At 44.8% G+C, this 25,299-nt stretch overlaps 1 protein-coding gene across 2 annotated transcripts in view; it reads right to left on the bottom strand.

Moving 5' to 3' along the window:
- The window catches only part of sema3b (sema domain, immunoglobulin domain (Ig), short basic domain, secreted, (semaphorin) 3B), a 186,717-nt gene that overhangs the window by 8,638 nt on the left and 152,780 nt on the right, over positions 1-25,299 (bottom strand). For both annotated transcript variants that reach the window (XM_060835365.1, XM_060835366.1), the window contains exons 10-17: positions 24,541-24,610; positions 21,133-21,277; positions 16,058-16,277; positions 15,857-15,948; positions 14,203-14,244; positions 9,419-9,576; positions 7,047-7,102; positions 1,194-1,333 (exon numbers count right to left, since the gene is read on the bottom strand). In XM_060835365.1, the coding sequence (XP_060691348.1) occupies positions 1,194-1,333; positions 7,047-7,102; positions 9,419-9,576; positions 14,203-14,244; positions 15,857-15,948; positions 16,058-16,277; positions 21,133-21,277; positions 24,541-24,610 (923 nt within the window). The remainder of the gene's footprint in view (positions 1-1,193; positions 1,334-7,046; positions 7,103-9,418; positions 9,577-14,202; positions 14,245-15,856; positions 15,949-16,057; positions 16,278-21,132; positions 21,278-24,540; positions 24,611-25,299) is intronic.

Here is a 25,299-nt window from a genome sequence, read left to right on the forward strand (position 1 = left end):
CCCTGTTAAATCTTTCCCCTCTCACCCTAAGCCTATACCCTATAGTTTTGGACTCCCCCAACCCAGGGAAAACAGCCTCGTCTATTTATCCTATCCATGCCTCTCAAACACCGACAAGGTCACTCCTCACCCTCCGACGCTCCAGAGAAAACAGCCACAGCCTATTCAGCCTCTTATTGAATGATGGAGCAGGCTAGAGGGTCTGAATGGCCTACTCCTGCTCCTCTGTTCCTAAGACAGAGAGAATTTCTCGATAACCGCTTGGAGGTCATACGTGAACTCAGCAGAAAATCCACTGCATTGACATAGCCACCAGATTTCACCACTGTTTTATAACCGAGTACTTTTTGGAGTGGAGTCACTGTACTAATGTAGGAAGTATAGGAGCCAATTTGCACACTGAAAGGCTCAATAATAAGCAATGTGATTGGAACCAGATAACCAGTTTTTAGGATGTTGATTGAGGAATAAGTATTGGGTATGAGGGATAACTCCTCTTCTCTGGTCTGAAAATGAGTGGCACAGTGGTTAGCATTGCTGCCTCACAGCGCCGGAGACCTGGGTTCAATTCCCACCTTGGGCAATTGTCTTGGTTGGAGTTTTCACATTCTCTCTGTGTCTGTGTGGGTTTCCTCCCACAGTCCAAAGATGTGCAGGTCAGGTGAATTGACCATGCTAAGTTGCCTGTAGTGTTAGGAGAAGGGGTAAATGTAGGGGAATGGGTCTGGGTGGGTTGCTCTTGGGAGGGTTGGTGTGGACTTGTTGGGCCAAAGGGCCTGTTTCCACACTGTAAGTAATCTAATCTAATCTAACGCGACCGTGGAATGTTTTACATCCATAGGAGAAGGCAGATGGGCAGTCTCATTTAAAGGACACCACCTCCGATTCCCCAGTACTGCACTGCAATATTGGCCCTGATTACTGAGCTTCAGTCCTGATTTGAGACCCTATTCCAGAGGAGTACAAACCGAAATACAGCAGAACGTAGGAGAGTAGGAAATGTTTGAAATTCTGCATTCAGTAAATGAGGGTGTGTTTTCATATCTAGGAGCATAGATAAACACACATGGCAATAAAATCATGCAGCACGCAGGTTAAAATTAAAATCAGCTTGTTAGAATGTCTGGTTAGCATTCGAGTTAAAAATGTGCAAGATGGCTTCTCATTTGTTGCTCCCTGGGAATTTTGTGTACCTCATTTCTCGGTCCTCCTGAACGTTTCTGGAATGTCCAGGTGACCTGCGCTTGTAGGGATTTGGGGATACACTCCAGGAACGTACTGCTACCTTCAACACCATACAGCTTCTTCTCTGTGACCCTGTGACGATGGCGATCTGTTCAAGAAAAAAACCCATTATACTAAAGCAGCAAAACAACGGAATCCAATCGGTTTGTATCACATTGAATTGGAGAATCATGGGATCGCCACAGAACAAGGCCATTCGATCCATCAAATGCACCCTAACTCTTGTTTAAAAAAAAACAAATTAATTTGCATGATTTCCCTGCTATTTCCACCTTTCCTTGCTGTTTTGACTCTCTGAGTATTACTCCAAGTTTTGAAATGCTGCAGTTACACAAAACCCTAGTTTAGACTTTGCCTAATCTGGACGGCATACCTTAGAAAAAAATATACCAGCCCTTGGATGGTGTACAATATAGGTTTGCAAGAATAGCTGGGTTAAGTCATGAGGAGAGATTATGCAAATTAGACCTATCTAGAATTTAGAATGTTAAGCAGTGATCTGATCAAAACTATTAACAGGAGAAGACAGGGTAGATAAAGAGGAACTATTTCCACTGGTCAGGGACTCTAGAACTGGTATAGTCTGAGACTTAGGGCCAGACCGTTCAAGAGAGATGTTGGCAGGCAATTCTACACACAAATGGTGGGAGAGGTTTGGAACTCTTTTCCACAAATAGCAGTTGATGTTGGATCAGTTATTCATTTTCAATCTGTGATAGATACATTTTTTGTTAAGCAAGGGTATTAAGGGATACGTGGACAAGGCAGGTATATGAATTTAGATTGCAGATCAGCTAAGAATTCATTGAATGAGGGAGCAGGTTAGAGGGGCTGAATGGCCTACTCCTGTTCCTGTATTCCTACATTCCAAAATCTGTCTTTGATTCTGTTTCCACCATCTGACCAAGTAGTACATTCCAAATATTCACCACCCATTAATGGAAAGATGGGTTTTGCTCATATTGCCTGTGGTTCTGCTGTCAGTCACCTTAAATCTGTGCCCTCTGAATACTGGTCCACCAGCTACTGGAAAATATTCTCCTCCCAGCTGTTCTTGTGAACCCTTCGTGGTTTTAAACAGCTCTATTAAAATATCCTCTGAGCCTTCTTTGTTTGTGAAACCAGTCCTCTGTATCCCTTACAGACTTATCACATGTTTCATAAAGTGTGGCATCTAGAATTAGCCACAAGTTAGAGTTGTGTAAAGGTTTTGAACCTCTTTTTGTACCCAGTTATTGATAAAGCCCAGGATCCCCAAGATGCCGTATTCTTGTTGGTCAGGGAGTCCAGTGAAGGTTCACCAGACTGATTCCCGGGATGGCAGGACTGACATATGAGGAAAGACTGGATCAACTGGGCTTGTACTCACTGGAATTGAGAACAATGAGGGGCGATCTCATAGAAATATATAAAATCCTGATGGGATTGGACAGGATAGATGTGGGAAGAATTTTCTTGATGCTGGGCAAGTCCAGAACAATGGGTCACAATCTAAGAATAAGGGCTTGGTGTCTGGCCGCAAAGGGATTCATCCAGTAGACAGGAGAAACGAGCCACGTCCCACTTATGAGCCACTGAGTTTGGAATTCTCAAATACATGGATGGCAAATGTGCATTGGCCAGAGCGACACCCCGTCAACCTTTAATGATGACAAATTGTACTTAACATTGAGAAACTCACGTGGTCAGGTGTCCACACCCTACACAAACTTATAGACATCCAGCTCCCTTTTGAAACCACCTATGGAATCACCTCCACCACTCCCCAGGCAGTACATTCCAAACCTTAACAATTCTCTGAGTAAAGATCTTTCTCATCATCTCATTCTTAGCCCTCTTGCTGACAATCTTGAAGTTGTGACCCAGCTGTTGCTGCGATACTAACCAATAGAAACCGAATATCCTTCTTCGCCCTGTCAAAACTGTTCATAGTATTGAACACCTCAATGAGGTCACCCCTTAATCTTCTCTCCTCTGAGGAGAATTAGCTCAATTTCTCCAATCTTTCCTTGTATCTAAAATCCCTCATTTCTGATATCATTCCAGTAAATCCCCTTTGAACTCTTTTCAGGCTTTAACATCCATCCTTAAATAAACTGAACACAATACTCTCAGAGTGGTCTGACCAATGACTTGTAGAGGTGTAGCATCTCTTTCTTGTCTTTGTACTCTAAGTATAAACACAAGGATACTATAATCATTGGCCTGGCCACCTTCAGAGAATCATGCATGTGAATCCCTGAGATCCCTCTGCTCCTGTACTCCTCCCTAAGTTGCACCATGGAACCTGTGTGGTCTCTCTGTATTTCTGCTACCAAAATGCATTAACTCACATTTCTCTGCATTCAATTTCATCTGTCAGGTATCTGCCCATTTGGCCAACTTGTCGATGCCCCTCTCAAGTCGCTCAGCATCACCCTCACAGTTCACTACTCTCCCGAGCTTAGTATCACCTGCAATTTTAGAGATTTTGCCCTCAACATCCATCCCTTATAGTGCACTGTCCTGTCAGGGGCACAAGCAGGAGATTCTGCAGCCGTGAGTGTGACCTCAGGACGGTATGTTGCCTCCCTGGTGCCTGGGTCAGCAGCACATTGTCAAAGGGGAGAGTGTGAAGCCGAAAGAATGACATGATGACGGAAAGGGTTGAGAGGCATTGAAGATTGAATATAGGAAATTAGATAGAAGGTTAAAGAGCAGAACTTCAAAAGGTAATGATCTTTAGATGGTGCCACAAGCTAGTGAGAGTAGGAATGAGAAGGTAGGGCAGATAAATCACTGACTGAGGAGATGGTGCAGTGGGACGGATGCAGATTTTGGATCATTGGGATCTCTTCAGAACCCAACCACCCCGTGGCTCAACACTTTAACTCTCCCTCCCACTCCACCGAGGACATGCAGGTCCTTGGACTCCTCCATCGCCAGAACATAACAACACGACGGTTGGAGGAAGAGTGCCTCATCTTCCGCCTGGCAACCCTCCAACCACAAGAGATGAACTCAGATTTCTCCAGTTTCCTCATTTCCCCTCCCCCCACCTTGTCTCAGTCGATTCCCTCGAACTCAGCACCGCCCTCCTAACCTGCAATCTTCTTCCTGACCTCTCCGTCCCCACCCCACTCCAGCCTATCACCCTCACCTTGACCTCCTTCCACATCTCCATCGCCCCTCCCCCAAGTCGCTCCTCCCTACCTTTTATCTTAGCCTGCCTGGCACACTCTCCTCATTCCTGATGAAGGGCTCTGGCCCGAAACATCGAATTTCCTGTTCCTTGGATGCTGCCTGACCTGCTGTGCTTTAACCAGCAACACATTTTCATCTCTTCAGAAAAGACCTGTTCAAAAGGATGGCTTTCACCTGAACTGTTCACTATATTCTGAGCACTTACATATATACAACTTAATTCTACCCATCGCTTTCTTGCCAAATGGAAAATGATAATTTCTTTGTTTATTGTCAACATAAGAGTTTTAGAGTCCTAAAGTTGTACAGCACAAAAACAGACCCTTCGGTCCAACTTGTTCTTGCCGACCAGATATCCTAAAAAACATCTAGCCCCATTTGCCAGCAATTGGCCCAAAAATCTGTGTCCATTACATTAATGATAGTCATTTGCTAGGGAACTTCAGCATCAATACTGCTGCCTAGCTCTCCCATGGGATTACATATTAAACCAACTGCCCTCTGAACAATACACAACGGCTTCTGTCTCAATGATGGTTTATGGCTCTACTTTGTCGTAAATCTTCACGCAAGATAATTTCACCTGATAACTTTTCCAATCATTCAAAAAAATCTCAAAGCCACTCACACAAAGTGCTGAGATTGTTGTTATATCAATAAACCCACTGGCCCTGAAACTAGTGCACTTAATTCAGACTGACGTTTCAGTGTGGTATTGAGGGAGGGCTACACTGTCAGAGCTGTCATCACTCAGATTTAACATTAAACCAAGACCCAGTCAGATGAAGGTTAAAATTATCCCATGGCAGAGTTTGAAGAGAAAGGGAGGTCTTCCTATTGGCTTGACCAACTTTCTTCCTTCAAGTAAATTATCAGGTCACCATCTTGTTGCTGGTCAGGAGGCTCCAATGCACACTGGATGTCACATTGCTTATAGTACAACAGGGCTATCCTTCAAAATAAAAAGACACTTCATTATCTGTAAAGTACCTCATACCGAGGTTGTGAAAGGCATAACAAGTAATCTTCCCTTCTTAGTCAACCTCACAGTTTCACATCAATCTATCATTGTTCTTTAAATAATTGAACTTTGCATAGTTTTACTTGCTCAAGAATAATGCTATAAGGTCATGATTGTTTTACAGCTATATCCCTCTAAACCCTTGCTGTTCATGTACCATTCAAATGCATTTTTTTTTTAAGTTTAGATTCCCTACAGAGTGGAAACAGGCCCTTCGGCCCAACAATTCCACACCAACCCACTGAAGAGTAACCCACCCAGACTCATACAACTAACACTATGGGCAATTTAGCATGGCCAATTCACCCACCCTGCACATGATGATTAGATTCCCTAAAGTGTGGAAAAAGGCCCTTCGGCCCAACCAGTTCACACCGACCCTCCGAAGAGTAACGCACACAGACCCACTTTCCTTTGACTAATGCACCTAACACTATGGGCAACTCAATATGGCCAATTCACCTGACCTGCACATCTTTGGATTGTAGGAGGAAACCGGAGCACCCAGAGGAAACCCACGCAGACACAGGGAGAATATGCAAACTCCACATAGAGTGTCGCCCGTGGCTGGAATTGAACCTGGGTCCCTGGTGCTGTGAGACAGCAGTGATAACCACTGAGCCACTGTGTTTAAATGTTGTAATTATACCAGCGTCCACCAATTCCTTTGGCAGCTCGTTCCATCCACGTGCCACCCTCTGCATGAAAAAGCTGCCCCTTGGGTACTTTTTAAATCTTTCCCCTCTCACCTTGAACCTATGCCCTCTAGTCTTGGACTCACCCATCCCAGGGAAAGGACCTTGGTTGTTTATCCTAACCATGCCCTCACGATTTGATAAACCTCTATAACGTCACCCCTCAGCCTCAGCCTCAGCCTCTCTGTATAACTCAAATCTTTCAACTCTGTCAAGATCCTTGTAAATCTTTTCTGAACCCTTTCAATTTCACATCATTCTGAAGCCTTCCATCATTTCCTTTCCCCTGTTCCACATCTTCTCTGTTTTGCCTCTCTGGGGCTGATTCCAAAACTAGGCCCACTCGTCAAACCAGCCCCCTGTCTTACAAGTTTAAACTCAATGCCAATGCACTATTTACTCTCTCAGCCTGGAGATTCAGTTCCTTTTCTGCTCAGGAGAAGCCCATCTTTCCCAAAAGTGATTCCAATATCTGAAAAAATCTAAAACTCTCTCTTCTAAACATGTTAGAGTGAACTGTTGTAGATTCACACACAAAGGTTTGAATTAATATAGCATCTTTGCAACCTCAGGTAAAATTCCAAAGTATTTTACCATCATTAGATACATTGCTGTGACACACAAAAGTAGCAGTCAATTCACACACAGCAAACATCAGTATGTTCATATAGAGTCATACATCATGTCCTTAGGCCCAACCTGTCCATGCCATCCAATTTTCACAATTGATCTAGCCCCATCTGCCTGTGTTTAATCCATATCCCACCATTCCTAATCCATTCATGTATGTGTCCAAATATTAATGGTTTAACAATGTCAATTGAGGGATAAATATGAGTTAGCTAGGGAGAAATCCCAACAAAATGTTGATCCCCAATGTCGAACAAAATGATAACACGTACCTCCTGAACAGAGCGTATTGGGGTCTCCATTCCTCACATCTTGACGTCGAAACCGCCTGCAAAAGTACACAAATATTAGGAAGGCTTGGCCTGTTGCATTTCAAAGCTACTCACATAATCCATTATCTTCTGAGGTGCAGTGATGGCTACATCAGAAAATGGAGAAGCCAGTTTTCCCACATGATTCCACAAACAACAACTTAATGCATAATCAATTACCTCAGCGTTGGTGGTAAAGGGAGCAGTGGGAATTGTGGCCAGACCAACCTCCTTCACTTCTTCCAAAAACACCCGTGGATTCTGGATGTAAGTTTGCTCGCTGAGCTGGAAGGTTCATTTTCAGACGTTTCGTCACCATACTAGGTGTCTAAGGAAGCTTCACCGGAGGCTCACGGATGATGTTACCGCATACGGTGATGAAACGTCTGAAAACGAACCTTCCAGCTCAGTGAATAAACATACATCCAGAACCTCAACCTGAGCTGCAAATCTTCTCAAAACTCGCTCATGCCATGGGATCTTAAAAAAACCCACTTCCACCATCAAACAGAGGAGCCTCACACAATGGGCTCCCTCAATGCTGCACTTAAATTGTGCAGTTTAAGTTTGAAATCAGGCTCCAGCACTCAAACCTGCATCAATAACAGAGACAAACCCAGTCGTTTCATTAGGGAACATATTTTCCCAACACAACACATGGTTTGTGATCAGGTCCCTTTTTTTGCGTCTGTTTGTAAATCATGGTCATACAGCACAGAAACAGATCCTTCGGTCCAACACATCAATGCTGACCAAGTTTCCCAAAAATAAACTAGTTTGCCCATGTTTGGCCCAGATCCCTCTGATATCTTTCCTAACAATACACCTGTCAAAATGTCCTTCAAATATTTACTATTCCCTCTGTCCACATATTAAACCAGCCTCTGTGTGAAAACATTGCCCTTCAGGTCCCTTTTAAATTTCTCCCTCCTACCTCAAAAATATGCCTCCCTAGTTTTGAACACCCCTATTCCAGAGAAAAGACATTCACTATTCACCTTATCTAGAGTCATAGAGATGTACAGCATTGAAACAGACCCTTCGGTCCAACCCGTCCAAGCCAACCAGATACCCCAACCCAATGTAGTCCCACCTACCAGCACCCGGCTCATATCCCTCCAAACCCTTCCTATTCATATACCCATCCAAACGTCTCTAAAGTGTTGCAATTGTACCAGCCTTCACCACTTCTTCTGGCAGCTCATTCCATACACGTATGTCCCTCAAAATTTTACAAACCTCTTTAAAAAGGCACCCCTCAACCTCCTACGCTCCAGGGAAAAGAAAAGTCCCAGGCTATCCAGCCTCTCCTTATAGCTTGAACCCTCAATTGCAGACAACATCCTGGTAAATCTCGTTTGCACCCACTCTAATTTAATAATCCCCTTCCTAAAGCAGGGCGATCAGAACTGTACATAGTACTCCAAAAATGGTGTCACCAACATCCTGTGGACCCACAACTTGACATCCCAACTCCTATACTCAATGGTCTGTGCAATGAAAGCAAGCATGCTAAATGCCTTCCTAACCATCCTGTCTACCTGTGTCACAAATTTCAAAGAACTACGTACCAGAACCCTTGGGTCTCATTTTTTGACAACCCTTCCCAGGCCCTTACCACTAACTGTATAAGTCTTGCCCTTGTTCGCCTTGCTAGTTTGGATCACTAGTGTGGTGTTGCTAGCCATTATGGCACCACCTCGCACATGCAAGCTCATCTTTCCACTTTTACCTGAACCCATACCTAGACTGAGAGAACCACCAGTCCAAATCCCAGAGCTTTAAAAGGATGGAGAACCATAAACTTCAACATTGCTCATCCCTGACATTAGGAACAGGTTCAAACCAGCAAGGGATAAGTGTGGGATCAAAGTCGAGAAATTTTTCACCGCGAGATGAATGACAAGGTCAACCATCCAATCAGACCCTCCGGTTCCTCTTCTGCTCCAGGTTGGTGTCTGACCTTTTCCAAAAGAATTATACCGTTTTTGGCTCAACCACCCAACTCAGAAGCCACCTTGAAATAATTTTAAGCTGGATAATGCGATGTGATGTCTTTATGGACGATAACATTAGGATGGGGGAGTATTTCACTAAGTGCCTTGTGATAATATGATGACCCATAATGGCCATGGAATCATCTGGCGCAGAAAGCCAAAACATTGAAGGCGTTAGATATTGTTCTCAGAGCTAAAGGAAATAAAGGGTATACACCGAGTTGGATGATCAACCATGATTACATTGAATGGTGGAGCAGGCTGGAAGGGCCGAATGGCCTACTCCTGCTCCCATTTTCTACATTTTGACAAGATCCTCCCTCTCTGTCCCTTTACCTTTTGGTGTTTGCCAGGTATCTGGTGCAGCTGTTTCCATCCCAGGCACAGTAGGGATCTCGGGCCAGGCAGCACTCGGCACACGCTTTCCCATAGATGCTACAGTGTTGTAAAGGCAGCTGGGAGATGGCGGTGTCTGAGCCAATGTACAGTTGTTGCTGTTTAAAAACAAAACATACAAAAGATGGCAGACACGCATGAAGATTAAGGGACGAGAACAACTTATCTTCAATTACAAATGACCCTGATAATTTCATAACATTTCTGTGAAGAAATTATAGCAGAAACAAAAATTAGACTTTCCCTGCAATGATTTCAGTCAAATGAGGTATTATCAAGTTTCTTACTGCTCAGAAATAATTAGTTCCTGAGAAATAAACGTCAACATTCCACTCAGGCACTTGTTAATGTTCTCTGGACAAACTGGTAAATGAATTCAAAATTCCAATTAATGACTGAACAGATGACACAGATTCATGTATTAAGGTGCTTGCTACAACAAAAGACTAAAAACACTACAGGGTAAAAACAATGACTGCAGATGCGGGAAACCAGATTCTGGATTAGTGGTGCTGGAAGAGCACAGCAGTTCAGGCAGCATCCGAGGAGCAGTGAAATCGACGTTTCGGACAAAAGCCCTTCATCAGGAAAACAGGCAGAGAGCCTGAAGCATGGAGAGATAAGTGAGAGAAGAGTAGGGGTGGGGAGAAAATAGCATAGAGTACAATAGGTGAGTGGGGGAGGGGCTGAAGGTGATAGGTCGGGGGAGGCGGAGAGGGTGGAGTGGATAGGTGGAAAAGAAGATAGGCAGGTAGGACAATTCATGGGGACAGTGCTGAGCTGGAAGTTTGGAACTAGAGTGAGGTGGGGGGAGGGGAAATGAGCAAACTGTTGAAGTCCATATTGATGTCCTGGGGTTGAAGTCTTCTGAGGCGGAAGATGAGGCGTTCTTCCACCATGCGTCTGGTGGTGAGGGAGCAGCGGTGAAGGAGGCCCAGGACCTCCATGTCCTCGGCAGAGTGGGAGGGGGAGTTGAAATGTTGTGCCATGGGGCGGTGTGGTTGATTGGTGTGGGTGTCCAGGAGATGTTCCCCAAAGCGTTCTGCTAGGAGGCGTCCAGTCTCCCCAATGTAGAGGTGACTGCATCGGGAGCAACGGATACAATAAATATTAGTGGATGTGCAGGTAAAACTTTGATGGATGAGGAAGGCTCCTTTAGGGCCTTGGATGGAGGTGAGGGAGGAGGTGTGGGCACAGGTTTTGCAGTTCCTGCGGTGGCAGGGGAAGGTGCTAGGATGGGAGGGTGGGTCGTAGGGGGTGTGGACCTGACCAGTTAGTCACGGAGGGAATGGTCTTTGCGCAAGGCGGAAAGGGATGGGGAGGGAAATATATCCCTGGTGGTGGGGATTTTTTGGAGGTGGCGGAAATGTCGGCGGATGATTTGGTTTATGCGAAGGTTGGTAGGGTGGAAGGTGAGCACCAGGGACGTTCTGTCCTTGTTACAGTTGGAGGGGTGGGGTCTGAGGGCGGAGGTGCGGGACATGGACAAGATGCGCTGGAGGGCATCTTTAATCACGTGGAAAGGGAAATTGTGGCCTCTAAAGAAGGAGGCCATCTGGTGTGTTCTGTGGTGGAACTGGTCCTCCTGGTGGGCGGGAGTCCTGATTGTGAAAGTAAGCTCAGAGGCGGAGGCGGCGGAAGAAATGGTGGGGGGAATGGGGCTGGAGCTGAAAATGTGTTGCTGGAAGAGCGCAGCAGGGCAGGCAGCATCCAAGGAGCAGGAGAATCGACGTTTCGGGCATGAGCCCTTCTTCAGGAATGAGGAAAGTGTGCCCAGCAGGCTAAGATAAAAGGTAGGAAGGATGGACTTGGGGGAGGGGTGTTGGAAATGCGATAGGTGGAAGGAGGTCAAGGTGAGGGTGATAGGCCAGAGTGGGGATGGGGGCAGAGAGATCAGGAAGAAGATTGCAGGTTAGGAAGGCGGTGCTGAGTTCGAGGGATTCGACTGAGACAAGATAGGGGGAGGGGAAATGTGGAAACTGGAGAAATCTGAGTTCATCCCTTGTGGTTGGAGGGTTCCTAGGCGGAAGATGAGGCGCTCTTCCTCCAGCCGTCGTGTTGCTATGGTCTGGCGATGGAGGAGTCCAAGGACCTGCATGTCCTTGGTGGAGTGGGAGGGGAGTTGAAGTGTTCAGCCACGGGGTGGTTGGGTTGGTTGGTCCGGGTGTCCCAGAGGTATTCTTTGAAACGTTCCGCAAGTAGGTGGCCTGTCTCCCCAATATAGAGGAGGCCACATTGGGTGCAGCGGCTGCAGTGGCAGCCTGTCTCCCCAATATAGAGGGTGGCCTGTCTCTGGTGGAGTCATGATCTGAATGCAGGTGAGTGGCGTGGATGGGGGCAGAAGTGGTGGCAAACATGGCAGTGGGGGGGGGCTGCAGAAGTCACTATTGGTTAAACACTATCTTTGGCGGAAATCTATACTTTAAGCCATAGAATGGAAAACCTCCCTTTTTTAAACATAAGCAAGAAAAGCACATTTTGCAGATACACTTTACACCGTTCCTTAAGTAGATATCCAATTCCCTTGAAAAAAGTGATCCTTAGCTTCTGAGGACTTATCTCTGTTCTTTACCTTTCTGAGCTTGGTAACTTTGATCTCTTGAGCTATCTATCACAGTAAAAGCACCACAGGAGATGTTCCTTTTAGCACAAGCTAGGGAAAACTTCTGGCTTCATTTTAAGTCCTCGTGAGTTTGATCTTTTCAGTCCAAGCACAGGATGCCAATCATAATCCAGCAAAATTAACCTCAGAGATATTCAATATCCTGCTGTTTTCTCTCTCTGCACTGGAAGCTGATAGGCTAATCCTCCTATCTGTGATTTTCAGTGATTCCGTGATGGTTTAGGAAAGCCTATAATTCAATCTTTACAATGACTCCCTCAGAATCCTTTCCCATGGCAACGTGAATCACATGGGCCTTGTATCCAGGTCAAGAGGATGATTACCTACACCTTACACCCCAACACTGTAGGCTCTTGGGTTGCAGTCAAGGGAAAGAGAAAATCACCTTAGTCCCATCAGACCATTAGGGCTGCTCCATTATTAGAGAGATTGTGATGGTTTAACCTGAAGGTTACCACATCTCAGGTGAGGGGTGGGGTTGAGAAGGGAAGTCCTTCCTGGTATCCTCAGTTGGTGTGGGAAGTGAACTCATGGTGTTGGCATTACCCTGCATCACAAACTAGCTGCTCAGTCAACTGGCTTAACTAACCCCCTGTGATGCAGTGGTAGTGTCCCCACCTCTGGGCCAGGAGACCTGAGTGCAAGTCCCATCTGCTTTAAACGAGTTTACTAACACCTCAGAAGAGGATAATTAGGAATACATCTAGATCCCAACTCTCATCCAACCTGGAATCAAGTGAACATTTCAAAGAGTACCTTTTCACAACCGGACATACTTAACACTCTCCCTGGAGATTCATAGCCCGTTTACCAGCATCCCTGCCTTTGTTACCATGTGCAAGGTGATATCTTGCACTTTTCTTCCAGGGCAACAATCTCAGCCTTCCTTTAATCATCAGCAACACCATCACCCAGACCTGGCATCAGACCATTTTTAACACAGGTCACATTACCCAGATTTAAAGGCACAGTTCCAAAGCATCATAATTTTATTGCCCTCATAATTTTAACATATCTAATTTGCACAGTTAGTCTTCTGTTCTCCCTGCTGTGGCACATTATTTGGCCCTGAGTAATTTTTCTCTCTACATTGGCCATAGCTAGGTCTCCGAGTAAAAAATTAGGTCTGCAGATGCTGGAGATCACAGCTGAAAATGTGTTGCTGGTCAAAGCACAGCAGGCCAAGAGGGCTTATGCTCGAAACGTCGAACTCCCTATTCCTGAGATGCTGCCTGGCCTGCTGTGCTTTGACCAGCAACACATTTTCAGCATAGCTAGGTCTCCATGATGTAGTTGATTGGCCTATCAGTTGACATGACCTATGACAGCAAACACCGTCAGGTTTAACCATCTGTCCTGTGCTGATATCCCAAAACAAAATCACATTCCATGAGGGACCAATCACATGCAAAGAGAAGCCCACAAAACCAGATGGCGTAATCAACTGCAGTGCAATTAAAAGCAGAAGTTATTCCACCAGTCTGACGAATTCGGCCAATTTCTCTTGTCAACTAATGCACAACAGCACAATGCAGATTAAGCCATACTCAATTTCATACACTGTGATCTACAGTGTTGAAAACTGTGACACTGGAAAAGCACAGCAAGTCAGGCAGCATCCGAGAAACAGGAGAGTCGAAGTTTCGCGGATATGCCCTTCATTCTTGATGAAGGACTTATGCCCAAAACGTCGACTCTCCTGCTCCTCGGATGCTGCCTGACCTGATGTGCTTTTCCAGTGCCACACTTTTCGACTCTGACTCTCCAGCGCCTGCAGTCCTCACTTTCTCCTGTGATCTACAGTGACAAACCCACATACATCATGAAGATTCAACTCATCTTTACTCAGTTGCAAAGAGAATATCGCCTCCAATGGCTTCCTGGGTTAGATTTTGTCAAAGTTGTAGAACATTGACTGGAATTCTAATAGATGTCTGAAGTCCAGAATCCTTGCACAGCAAGGGTCAAGGTTCCAATTGGCTCTGGCTTCACCTCAAACCGCTCAGACAATTTCACACCCACTCCTCACATTATAGTTCTTGCCAATTGAGAGAAACTTCTTTGAGGGCTCACAATCTCAAAATAAAGGTACTCTACTTACTCTTTTTGATGAGAGTTGCATACTGGTTATAGGTGCAGAGTCCTGCAACAGAAGAGACCAGTGAAGTTAGTGCATGACTTTAAAGGATATGGAATTCCTCAAAACCCACTCCGGCGGTGAGATTATCTTTCAGCTCCAGAATATTAAACATATTCCAGTTGGAAAGTTGTGGAGGATATTTGGGTCAAACACAGGAAGCTGTATTTGGAGTGGAAATGTCCAGAGTATGATCATGGAAGCTTAAAACATAGCCTGGAAATGTTAAGAATTATCCAACCGTTTCTTAAGTAAATGCAAAGCTCCAAAGAATGACTGGTTAGCTCAGTTAGATGAACAGCTGATTTGTAATATAGACTAATGCAAACAGCACAGGGTTAATTCCTGCACAGCCTGAGGCTACTGTGAAGGACTTGCCTACTCACCCCCCAAAAAGTACCTTATGGAACATGTTCAAATCAACAAGAGTAGTGATACTCTCTCTTCAAATGGCAGTTCATCAACACGTGTACACATATCTCTGAAAGCACAGATCTATACCCCATCAACTTGGCAAATTGCAGTTTCAGTTTCAGACTAAGCATTCACCCTATCCATAGCTGCCCCAAGTAGGAAATGGGGTGGCACAGTGGCTCATGTTGTTGTGTTTCAGTGCCAGGGACCAGGGTTCGATCCCAGCCTCGGGTAACTATGTGGAGTTTGCACATTCTCCCAGTGTCTGCGTGGGTTTCCTCCAGGTGCTCTGGATCCCTCCCATAGTCCAAAGGTGTGCAGGATTGGTCATGCTGAATTGCCAATGTGTCCAGAGATGTGTGGGCTCCATGGAAAATGTGGGGTTGTAGGGTGAGTCTGGTTGTGGTGCCCTTCAGACGGTCAGTATGGACTTGATGGGTTGAATGGCCTGCTTCCTCACCTGTAGGGATTCTATGATCATGGACCACGTTTAATTTCAGGATAATAATGCCAATGTTCACAGTATGTTTGTCAGCATAGTCAGCTCTTCTGTAGCACAATGATTGCATTCTTGTACAATCAAAGCATTATAAAAAAATCATGCTTTAGAAACAGTGCTTAAAGTGTTGGTTTTGCAATTACATTACAGCCAACACACAGTTTAAACATTTGTGCTTTGGGAACGGCATCCCTAATTGGTCAATCATGTTACAGCGAATTTGCGTTGACAAAGCACGTGCTGTAGCACAATGACCTGTACTTTCTTTACCTACTTGATGAAGAAGTTACGTATATGAGGTCTTCCAGCGACGGTAGTTAATGGGGCAATGTTTATAGGGCTGTTCCAAGGTTAGGACAGAGAAAATAATGAAAAATTGTTTCCAGTGGCAAGTAACAAGAAGGAGTAGGGATTCCAAGTAATCGGAAAGAGACACAATTAGGGTAAGTTATTTTAGACAGCAAGTTGCTCTAATTGGAAATGCTCTGTTTCAAAGGGGCACAGATTTTACAATAACTTTCAAAAGAGAAATGGATAACTACTTGAGGGAAAATTTGCAGAGATACAAGGGGCACTGAATTAACTGGATAGCTCCTTCTAAAAGTTGCCATTGGTACAACAGACTGAGTGTGGCCTCTTTCCTTACTGTGTGAGGGTCCAGATGCAGGAAGAAAAAGCATTGGTGCTCATTATTCCATGTTTTACCTGGAATACTTGCAGTTCTTCAAGAAGAAGCTCTTCCATGTTCTGCCAACTTTCCTTTGGCACTGAGATGACTTTCAAAACAGTCCCGATATCTAAGAATCCAAAGCGAAGAGCTAAGTTGGAGGAATGCAGCAGTTCAATACAAACAAGATGGGCTTTTTAGACGCGGCTTGTAGCTGGTAAATCAAAAGATAACTCTACCTGTTCCAATAAACATGACGTCATAGCGCCCATCACCTGCATCCACTCTATCCACCACTATCTGAGTGAAGCTGTAGTCAACATTGGTTTTCACCAGGATCGGTCTATGGCCAATTGGGTTGATGGGATTGTACATCAAGGGATGGTTACGAGCAAACAACACAACGTCATCAGGAAACTCCTTGGTTGACTGAAAGCCCCCAAAAGTTTTACTTGGACACTGGAGACATGGAAATAAAAACAACGAAGAGTCAACTGCCAGAACTTTGTGCATTTTAACTCACAGGAAAAGGATAGGTAGACAAGCAGGAGGCTGGAAGAACACAGCAAGCCAAGCAGCTTCAGAGGTAGAGAAGTCAACATTTGGGGTATAACCCATCTTCAGGAATGAAAGTGGGGTTAGGTGAAGAGAGGGGTGGAGTGGCAAGGTAGTGATAGGTGAATGCAGGTGGTGGTTATGACCTGATTGGTCAATGGGAGAAATGAATCCGGCTGGTGGCTGGGAGGAAGGGTCAGGGGTCAGTTGGAGGGATGGGGGGGTGTGGCTACAAAGGGAGTCGGGGAATGGGATGGAAAGTTATTTTAATTTGGAGAACTCAACGTCTCACCTGGAAGGACTGTTTGGGGTCCTGGATGGAGGTGAGGGGGGGTGCCGTGCTGGCAGGTTTTGCATCTTTTACAGTTGCAGGGGGAGGTACCTGGGTGTTCAGGGCGGGGTTGGTGAGGTGTGTGGAGCGAACTAAGGAGTAGCGAAGGGAATGGTCCTTGCGGAAGGCAGAGAGGAATGGGGAGGGGAAGGTGTTCTTGGTGGTGAGGTCTAGTTGGAGTTAGTGGAAATGTTCGAGGATGATACATTGGATGTGTAGACTAGTGCGGTGTACAAGGGCGACCTTATCTTTATTATGTTTGGAGGGGGGAGGGTTTAGAGCAGTGATGCGGGGAATGGAAGCCGTGCTGTGAAGGGCTGCCTGGATGACACTGAGGGGAAAAGCACATTGTATAAAATAGGTGGACACCTGGGATGCTAGGGAGTGGAATGTCTCCTTGTCAGAGCAGATGCAACAAAGATGGAGACATTGGGAAAACAGGATGGAGTTTTCGCAGGTCATGGGGTTGGAGGAGGTGTAGTCCAGGTAGTTATGGGAACATGATAACACAAGAGAAACCATGTTTTTAATGGTAACAAATGTTTAGTGACAAAGCCTTAACTCCTTTGTAATATGGTACAGATTATTTATCAATACTGGAGAAAATACAAAATTAGAAATACCATGAAAGCATGTACCTCAGGTTCTACATTATCATCAAAGTACCATTACAGCACAAAAAGAGGTCATTCAGCCCTCTGTCTCCTACAGGCTCTCTGCAAGAGTATCTCATCCAGTCTTACTCCCTTGTCTTTCTCCTGCCTTCCTGCAAGTTTGTATTTCCTGCAAAGTTCCTGCAATATTTTACTATCTCCATATTTATCTTCACCTTTTTGTTATCTCCTCTTTTGGAATTGTATCTGCCTCCACAACATTCCAGATCCTGACCAGATCCCACTTTTCATCATCCTTCATCATTCACCTTCACATCTTGTCCCAAAGCGTCCTCATTCTATCGTAAATAAAAAGGATGAAAGGACTGCGGATGGATAGATGGAGATGAGAAACAAGAACAGGAGCAGAAACTGTTGTGAGCAAGGGCCAGGCCCAAAGCGGTAACTTTGATTCCTCTCCACCGATGCTGCCAGACCTGCTGAGTTTTTCCAGCAATTTCTGTTTTTGTTTCTTATTCTAGCAGACTTGTGGTTCTGGACTATTTCGAGACAAAAAGGTCCGAGGTTGGGTCTATGTGCTTGGGGTACTTCGAGGCATGTAGTTCAGCTCACGCTAGCTCAGACAATGTCAAGGAGAATCAGACCAGGAGTCCTGCCCCTCATCGCTGGTCAATGACTTTCAAAGTACAAGGATGTAGATACGCAGAGACAGGATCAGTCTCGGCATCAGTGTCCATACAAGATTCTTAGGTGACTTAACAAGGTTGATAAGGAAAGGTTGTTTCTCCTTGTGGGAGAGACAAGGACCATAGGGGATAATCACAGAATAAGTGATACATCAGGATAGAGATGATGCGGAATTCATTCCCTGAGGCTTACAGCACAGAAACAGGCCCTTCGGCTCTTCAAGCGTGTGTCGATCCAGATCCTCTATCAAAACCAATTGCCTTTTTTCTAAGGATCTGTACCCCTCTGCTTCCTGCACATGTTTGTATCTGTCTAGATCCATCTTAAATGGTGTTATCATGCCCCCCTCTACCATCTCCTCTGGCAACATGTCCCAGGCTCCCACCGCCCTCTGTGTAAAGAACGTTTCAAGCACATCGCCCTTAAACTTGCCCCCTCTCACCTTGAACTCGTGACCCCCGAGTAATCGAGTCCCCCACCCTGGGAAAATGCTTCTTGCTACCCACTCTGTCTATACCTCTCAGGATTTGTAGACCTCGATCTGGTCCTCCCCCAACCTCCATCTTTCTAATGAAAATAATCCTAAAGCATGCCTCTGTACATCAATTCTCCCCAGGGCTTCTCCACTTACCATATTGTTCGCTCTTGAATTGGATCTTCCAAAATGCATCACCTCAGATTTGACTGAGATCTGCCATTTCTCTGCTCAACTCTCCAATCTATCTATATTCTGCTGCATTCCCTGACAGACAATTTCACTGTCTGTACTCCACCAATTTTAGTGTCTGCTGCAAACTTGCTAATCAGACCACCTATACCTTCCTCCAGATCACAAACAAGAGTGGTCCCAACACAGATCCCTGTGGAACACCACTGGTCATAGTTCTCCATTTTGAGAAACTCTCTTCCACTATTTACTCTCTGTTTCCTGCTGCCCAGTAGTTCTTTATCCATCTAGTTAGTACACCCTGGACTTCATGCGACTTCACTTTCTCCATCAGCCTACCATGGGGAACCTTATCAAATGCCTTTCTGAAGTCCATTCCCTCATCTAAAGCCCTTCCCTCATAATCAACTTTGTCACTTCCTCAAAGAATTCTGTTAAGTTGGTAAGACATGACCTTCCCTGCATAAAACTATGTTGCCTATCACTGATAAGCCCATTTTCTTCCAAAAAGTAAATAGATCCTATCCCTCAGTAGCTTCTCCAACAGCTTCTCTACCACTGACATCAGACTCACCAGTCTATAATTACCTAGATTATTCCTTCTACCCTTCTTAAACAAAGGGACATTAAGCAAATCACCAGTCCTCCGCAACCTCACCCGTGTTCAAGGATGCTTGTTAAGGCCCCAGCTATTTCCTCTCTCGCTTCCCTCAGTAACCTGGGATAGATCCCATTTGAACTTGGGGACCTGTCTCCCTTAATATCTTTTAGAATACCCAACACATCCTCCCTCCTTATGCCGACTTGACCTAGAGTAACCAAACATCTATCCTAAGCGATAACATCCATCATGTCCCTCTCCTTGGTGAATATCAATGCAAGATATTCATTAAGAATCTCAACCATTTTCTCTGACTCCACACCCAACTCTCCTCCTTTGTCCTTGAGTGGGCCAACCTTTTCTCTTGCTCCATATATATGAATAAAAGGCTTTGGGGTTTCCTTAACCCTGTTTGCTAAAAATATGAAACTGTGGAATTCTTTACTGCAGAGGGCTGTAATGGGTCATTAAATATTTTCATGGCTGAGATAAATCAGTAAGGAAACCAAGGGTTATGAGGAAAGGCAGAAGAGTGGAGTTGAGGATTGTCAGATCAGCCATGATCCCACTGAACGGTGGAGCAGTCTTGTTGGCTGAATGGCCTACTTCTGCACCTATGCCTTATGATCCTGTAGACAGCCGGCAAGCAATCATCACCCTGGCCAACCGATGAGGGATAGTCATTTGGATATGCATCACTGACAACCTGCATTCATATAACACCTTTATAAGGCAGTAGAAAACTGAAAATAGAGAATTTGATCCCAAAGTTTGGGCTTGGCCTGGAACAGAGGTTGACGTGTAAGGGTTGCTGCTCCTGTGGACAGGATGGGAGGGTTCCATAAATGCATGGGACAATGGCAGGCCTTGAGGATTCAGGGTAGGGGATTGGATGGGGATGCAGGGGTTTGGGGGGTGGGGTGGAATCTAAGTGACTTGCTTCAGATTTCCCAGCCTCTGATATGTTCTTGCAGCCACTGTCTTTCTATGGCCAATCCAATTCAGTATCTGGCTGATGGTCACCCCCAGGACATTGATGGTGGGGGATTCAGTGATGGTAGTGTCACTGAACCTCAAGGAGAGATGATTGATAGATATAGTCATTTCCTGGTTGTTGTACAGTATGAATATTATTTGCCAATTATCAGCCCAAGTCTGTATACTGTCCAGGTGTTTCTGCTTGTGGATTATTTTTGTGCACAGTTTTATTGTTGGCGAATGTGTGTTTTAAGTTATGGTTTAAATGAGGAAGGAAAAACTGAGGAATGGAAGATATTGCCCAGTGTAAATCTGCGGGGAAAGAGGAAGTAAATGTGGGAGACTGTATTTGTCAAAGATGTACAGTTTAAGAATATTCTTTTTGTTTACAGAGCATGAGCATTAATATATGTAATCAGAGCCATGAGAAGAGCTGAACTGATTGTATTACATTGGCCTTCAATGTAGCACTGTCAGGATTGTTTAGCAAGTGTTACCCAATCATAGAATCACATCCACCAGGAGACGTTTTGTTTTGGGATTTGCAAGCACAGGCTGGTAGAGTAGGGTCAGCATTCTATTTCCAACGAGGAGTTAGAGCTAGATACAGTTCTCAGGTCTAAAGGGATGATAGGGTGTGGGCAGAAAGCAGGATGATCAGCCAGGTACCAAGGGCCGAATAGCCTTTGGTTCCATGGAACAAACAAAGTAACACTTTGCTTGATACAATCTGGCAAACTAACTTAGACTTTGCTCAACTGCATCACAACGACACACCAAATTAACTTGCACAACTTTGGACTGGATGCTCATGGTCAGCTATATTCAGTGTGCCTCATAATTGGTTGATTCTGTTCATGTTGCATTTAACTGGGTCCTACCATTCCTGGCCGGGGATACGGCACTTTGCCTTGGTATGGTACCCACTGATAGTTTGGTCCCTCTTTGTGGGCGAAGGGTCCTAGGAAAGCTCTGCGAATGTCGTTCATGCTGTAGACACACACAGCTGAGCCTCTGAAGACATTGCTGAAACAAATGGCACAGTTTAAGAGTGGTTAGGAGCAAGAGAGGCACATTAAATCTGCACAAAAGGCTGTTTCACATTTCAACCCACATCCCATCAACGAATAAAGAAATTACAAACTAAAACCCAACCCACGTCCTTACCATTTGTAAAGGGCCTCAAGAGAGGGAAGAGTTGGGAGTCGGGGGGAGGTGGAAGTGGCATTGAGGGATGAGAAGCTTAACTTTTCTTTCTAGGAAATGCATGGCAAATCATCTTAACGCCCACTCCCCCTCCACCCCCCACCATCCCCATCTTCCTCTGAACCCTTAGCCGCTTTGAGAGGAAGGGAGGGAGTTGGGTGATGACCCAAAAGCACTCTTTACCTGATGTGAGTGTACACCTATTACAGCGTCCCTTTGACCCATAGGTTGAGTCAGTCGCAGACATTAAAGCTCAGTACTTTGTAACCTGCACCTTCAGCTTTATTTCTCCAAAGATATATTTGTAAAGTTACATTCAGTAAAAGGTCAAACTTGCTTCAAGTGCAAAACAGATCAGGTTTGTTTAATAAAAGACACCAGATTCTCCCTGGCCAATTACATTAGAGTGTACGTTTACACTTCATGTTAAATCTTCTTGTAAGTTCTTAAAATATAGGAGCAGAATTAGGCCATTCGGGCCATCAAATCTGTTCCACCATTTGATTATGGTTGATATCCTCCTCTCCCCCATTTTCCTGCCTTCTCCCTGCAATCCTTCAACCCATCACCAAACTCCTCATTAAATTCACTCACTGTAAATTCTCTACTTTATTCTCTAATTCACAGCACAAGGGGTTTCTTTATATGAAGGGTTGGTCAGATCGGTGGCAGATGGAATTTACTGTTGATAAATATGAAGTGATGTTCTTTGGAAGAAGGAACAGGACAAGGGAGTACTTAATGAATGGCACGATGAAGTTCAGATCTTGCGGTGCTTGTCCACTGAAGATAGCAGGACAGGTTAACAGTGCGGTTAAGGGGAGGACAGGTTAACAGTGCGGTTAAGGGGAGGACAGGTTAACAGTGCGGTTAAGGGGACATTCAGGATGCTTGTCTTTATCAGTTCTGGCACAGATGAGAGAAGCAGGGAGGTTATGTAGAAAATGTACAGAGCTTTTGGTTATGTCTTTGAGGCTTCTACCCAAACTTTAATTCATCCTTCAACACGCAGCCCTGAACCTTGGCATGTTCCAGTCTGTAACACCCAGTCATTAACAGCTCTTTGCGCTGGAAGACCATCAGGTTTTGGGCAGAACCAAAGAGGAACTTTCACCAAGTTGATGTTTGTCTCAGTGTCCATGCCTGGGAACAGCCCATAACCTACATCATGGTGCTGCTCGAGATGAACTTCCACGTCCCTTTCCAGAATTCTCAGCAAAGCCACATTCTGAAAGGAGGCTGAGGGGTGACCTGATGGAGGTTTATAAAATCATGAGGGGCATGGACAGGATAAACAGACAAGGTCTTTTCCCTGGGGTGGGGAAGTCCAGAACTTGAAGGCATAGGTTTAGGGTGAGAGGAGAAAAATATAAAAGGCACCTAAGGGGTAACATTTTCACACAGAGGGTGGTACGTGTATGGAATGAGCTGCCAGAGGAAATGGTGGAGGCTGGTACGATTGCAACATTTAAAAGGCATCTGGATGGGTATATGAATAGGAAGGGTTTGGAGGGATATGGGCCAAGATATGGGCAAATGGGACTAGATTGGGTTAGGATATTTGGTCAGCATGGATGAGTTGGACTGAAGGGGCTATTTCCGTGTTGTACATCTCTATGATTCTATGAGATGGATAACAGTCCCTACCTTACCACAGCCACCTCAAAGTTAACATGTGGAGGGAGGCGAGACCCCAGGCACGCAGACAGGTTCTGGGGCAAAGGCAGCCAGGCTGCAGGGTGAAAGTTCATCTGATCTGCCAAACAGCTTTGACAGTCCACTTGGGGAAAGGGATCGACCATTTGCTTCTCCCATGTGTCCTCAGTGATGTTAGGTGTGGGTCACAGTCTGAATTGTTCACTTTGAACAGTTTAAGCCTGAAAATCTTTCATGTAAAAGATATGGTGTAGCGCAGTCACATTCCCATTCCCATGGGCTACACATCAGGGTCACTGGACAACAGTTGACTGGACTTGCAGAATTTGCTCACTCAATAAAGAGGGCAGCACAGCCTTAGAATGGACAGCTGCACACCATGTACTCACTCCCTCGTGTGATGAGTGTTTCGGGTATGTTTCCATGGTGATGTGTTTGTAGCAATTCACCATTCCAGTTATACCACTGAAATAGAAATCCCTGGACTAATAATAGGGTGAAATGGACAGCAGGCAAATTTCAATGTCATGAATTAATTATAGAATTTTATAGTATAGGAGGCCATTCAATCTATCATGTCTGTACCCATCCATGAAAAAGCTACCCATCTTGTCTAACTCTCCAGCCCTATCTCCGTAGTCCTCTAAATTCATCACTTTCAAATATATATCCAGCTCTCCTTTGAAACCTCCTATGGGATCCACCTCCTGCACTCTCCCTAGCAGTGCATTTCAAATCCTAACTCTAAATAAAGAGGTTTGTCCTCAACTCACTGCCAGTCTTGAAATTGCGACCCCTAGTTACTGCTGTACCAACTAGTGGAAACAGAAGATCCTTCTTTACCCTGTCAAAATTGTTCTTAATTTTGAACATCTCAATAAGGTCACCTCTTAATCTTCTCCGCTCTGATGAGAATTAGCCTGGGTTCTTTCATCTCTCCTTTCCTTTCTAAAACCCTTCACTTCTGGTATCAATTCTAGTAAAATAAGTAAATCTGAAATTAAAAACCAATTCCTAAACTCGTAAAGGTCCCAACATTCATTGGGTCCGCAATGCCAGAAAACGTCACATTTTTGTAACTGGTGAAAATGGCTGACGACACGCAAGCAACATGCCACCCATCCGCAGTGTGTACATTTACTCCCAACAAAACAAGTCATGGGTGTACAAACAGCCATGTGATTGACGTTTAACTAGCCTCTAAAGTGGCCTAGTGGTCACTCAGCGCAAGGGGCAATGAGAAACAGGCAAAAAACTGTTGGTAACAACAATCCCACCTCACAATGTGGCAACTGTGAACTATGTTTGGACTTGAATCTCATCCATGTCATGAATATCTGTCAAGTAATTGAACTGGAGTTTCCCTGCAGAGAGCGCTTGTTCCTAGCCCAGTCTGTTGCCAGTAAATCCATTCCAGGCACGCTCACCTTGATGTACTGAAGACTGTGTAGACCAAAGGGTTCCTGCGATCTCTAGTCTGAAGGAAGAAGACATCCCCTAGTGCAAAATAAAGAAAAACAAAGCTTCACTCATTTTTGTTAACATCTAGTAGGGTCTGACAGTGATCCCGCAGACCAAATGGAATATAGGAAACAGATGATGGTATGGTTATTAAAGGATAATTAAGTGAGTGCTTCACTGGGTGTATACAGGCAGAAGCGCTCCTGTGTCATTATGGTAGTGTCCCTAACTTTAAGACAGGAGGAATGGCTTCAAGTCCTACCGAGTTCCGTACCATGTATGAAGAGGTAGACTAAAAAGTATATACAAATGTATTGCTAAAGTGTCAGTAGAAGCCTAAAGTACATGCCAGAACCCTGAATAACCAACATTTAGCCCTTGGTATTTAACAACTCTAACAGTCATTACTCTACCAGCTGTAGATGCATGTATTCCATAGCCAATGCGAACTGGTTTGGAAGTAAGTCATTACCTCATGTCTTCATCGCAATCTTATTCATTAGAATCAGGAGTTCTCAGGAAGGGTCACTGGACCCGAAACATTAACTCTGATTTCTCTGCACAGATGCAGCCAGACCTGCTGAGTTTTTCCAACATTTTCTGTTTTTGTTTCATTGAAGTTAGCGTTCCTTGATAACATCCAATAATTTCAGTTTGAAAGTTCCAGAGAAAGTCTCATCTGTTTTAGCCCCAGGCTGTTTAGCAGTGAAATCGGGGTAGGAAAT

Source organism: Hemiscyllium ocellatum, chromosome 14, assembly GCF_020745735.1.
Source record: "Hemiscyllium ocellatum isolate sHemOce1 chromosome 14, sHemOce1.pat.X.cur, whole genome shotgun sequence".
Lineage (NCBI taxonomy): Eukaryota > Metazoa > Chordata > Chondrichthyes > Orectolobiformes > Hemiscylliidae > Hemiscyllium > Hemiscyllium ocellatum.